The 2,275-nt window shown below is 40.5% G+C and overlaps 1 protein-coding gene across 1 annotated transcript; it reads left to right on the top strand.

Annotated features, from left to right (window-relative positions):
- The first annotated feature begins 381 nt into the window (after positions 1-381).
- LOC148204917 (uncharacterized) lies at positions 382-1,592 on the top strand. The gene is made up of 2 exons (XM_088103423.1): positions 382-1,276; positions 1,552-1,592. Exons 1-2 carry the CDS (start codon positions 382-384, stop codon positions 1,590-1,592), a joined length of 936 nt encoding a protein of 311 aa, XP_087959549.1.
- The last annotated feature ends 683 nt before the right edge of the window (positions 1,593-2,275 follow it).

The raw sequence follows: 2,275 nt of genomic DNA, 5'->3' as shown, positions 1-2,275 counted from the left end.
AGAGCAGGTCTAGTACCTGCTCTGCTTCCGTTGCCTCTGGTTCAAATCTTGGTATCTTCTTGGGTCGTTTCTTGGAGCCTCCCAGTTCTTGCTGCCCAGTTCTTGGAGACTCTCATGGATCAATCAATCAATCCACCCAGTTCTTGCTACCCACACCCAGCTGAAGCTAATAACCCATCCAGCCCATATTATCTGCATCCTGGTGAAAACCCAGGACTGACTCTCATTACCCAGATTCTAAACGAAAACAATTATTCCTCATGGAGCAGAAGCATGAGGAGAGCTTTGCTATCCAAGAATAAAACAAAATTTATTGATGGGTTCATAAAGAAACCCCAGAAGACTGAGCCGCTGTATGATGCATGGGAAAGATGCAATGTAATGATATTGTCCTGGATTACAAAGACACTCTCCCCACAAATTGCTGAGAGTGTCATATACATTGAAGAGGCCAAGGAATTATGGGATGAACTGAAAGAAAGGTTCTCCAAAGGAGACTATTTCAAGATTTCTGATTTACTACAGGATATACATTCTATCAAGCAGGGGGAAAGGGGAGTGAGTCAGTTCTTTACTGATTTGAAAATCCTATGGGAGGAGTTGGAATTCTTAAGACCCATTCCTACTTGTACATGCAAAGTCCCATGTAGTTGTGATCTTTCAAGAATCTCCCTGAAATACAGGGAGATGGAACATGTAATATGCTTCTTGAAGGGATTGAATGACTCTTACAACACTGTTAAGACACAAATTCTATTAATGGATCCTCTACCCAATATCAATCGGGTTTTCTCTCTCATTATGCAGCAAGAGAGACAAGAAAAGAATACATCTCCTGATGTCAAGATTCTGGCAAGCACCACTGATAAGAACAGCCAGTGGAAGGGCCAAGGGAGAGGTAATGGATTTCGTGGTCAAGGTAGAGGAAGAGGCAGGAATCCTAATCATGGGAAACAATGCTCCTTTTGCAACAAGATGAATCATACCATAGATGAGTGCTACTCTAAACATGGATACCCTCCTTGGTACAAGAAAGGGGACAGCAACCAAAGCAACCAAAACAAAACGGCTGACTGGGGCTCTGCAAATGCCTGCCAGGCCAGTACTTCCACTGAACCTGGAGATGTCCAGAGCACAAATCAGACAAACAATAAGGACATTTTTCAGTCCTTCACAGCTGAGCAAATGCACAAACTCCTCAGAATGATGGACAAAATGGATGAGCCATCTCACAAGGTTAATCAGGTGCAGAGAAGTGATAGCCAACACAAACAAGGTACCCTTTCTTGGATTATTGACACTGGTGCCACAGACCATGTGACACATGATAAAACAAATTTTGTGACCTTCTATAAAATTAAACCTATTTCTGTGAAACTGCCAAACAATTTCATCCTAACTGCTGAACATGCTGGAACAGTGCAATTTTCCAAAGATTTCATTATTTTTAATGTTCTCTATATCCCTGAATTTTGTTTTAATTTGATATCTGTTCAAAGCCTCATTAAGGACCTAGATTGCAGTCTAACTTTTTCCTCTAAGGTCTGCCAGATAAAGCAGAATCATACATTGAAGATGATTGGATGTGCTAATTCCTGGAAGGGACTCTATTACCTGCAAGTTTCTCCTAAATCTGATCAAAGATACACTGCTAAAGCTGTTTTTTTCTTTTAAAAATCTTGATGTAAACCTGTGGCACTGTAGATTAGGCCATCCAGGTGACAAGGTGATGAAACACATATCTGAAAATTTCCCCTATGTTAAACCTGATACCAATAACTTGCCATTATGCTAAGCAACGAAAGCTATCTTTCCCTAAGAGTATTTCTGCCACCACTGAATGTTTTGACATTGTGCATTGTGATATTTGGGGCCCCCTTAATACTGTTTCTGTGCATGGTCATAAATATTTCCTCACTATAGTAGATGATTACAGTAGACACACATGGATTTTTCTAATGAACAATAAGGGCCAAACTAGAGAATTATTGCAGAATTTTGTTACTAAGATTAAGAATCAATTTAACAAATCCATCAAAACCGTTAGATCTGATAATGGCCCTGAATTTAATTGTGTGGAATTCTACAACATGCATGGGATCAACCACCAAAAGAGTTGTGTTGAGACACCAGAACAAAACTCTGTTGTTGAAAGAAAGCACCAACACATCCTTAATGTGACCCGCAGCCTACTGTTTCAGTCCAATCTGCCTAACGCTTACTGGTCCTATGCAGTTGGGCATGCTGTTTACCTAATAAACAGGCTGCCCACTGT

Source organism: Vigna umbellata, chromosome 1 (assembly GCF_029865625.1).
Source record: "Vigna umbellata cultivar VRB3 chromosome 1, Vumbellata_1.0, whole genome shotgun sequence".
In the NCBI taxonomy this organism is placed as follows: Eukaryota; Viridiplantae; Streptophyta; class Magnoliopsida; order Fabales; family Fabaceae; genus Vigna; species Vigna umbellata.
Note: the sequence above shows the minus strand (reverse complement) of the source record. Positions and strands in the feature narration are given on the sequence as shown.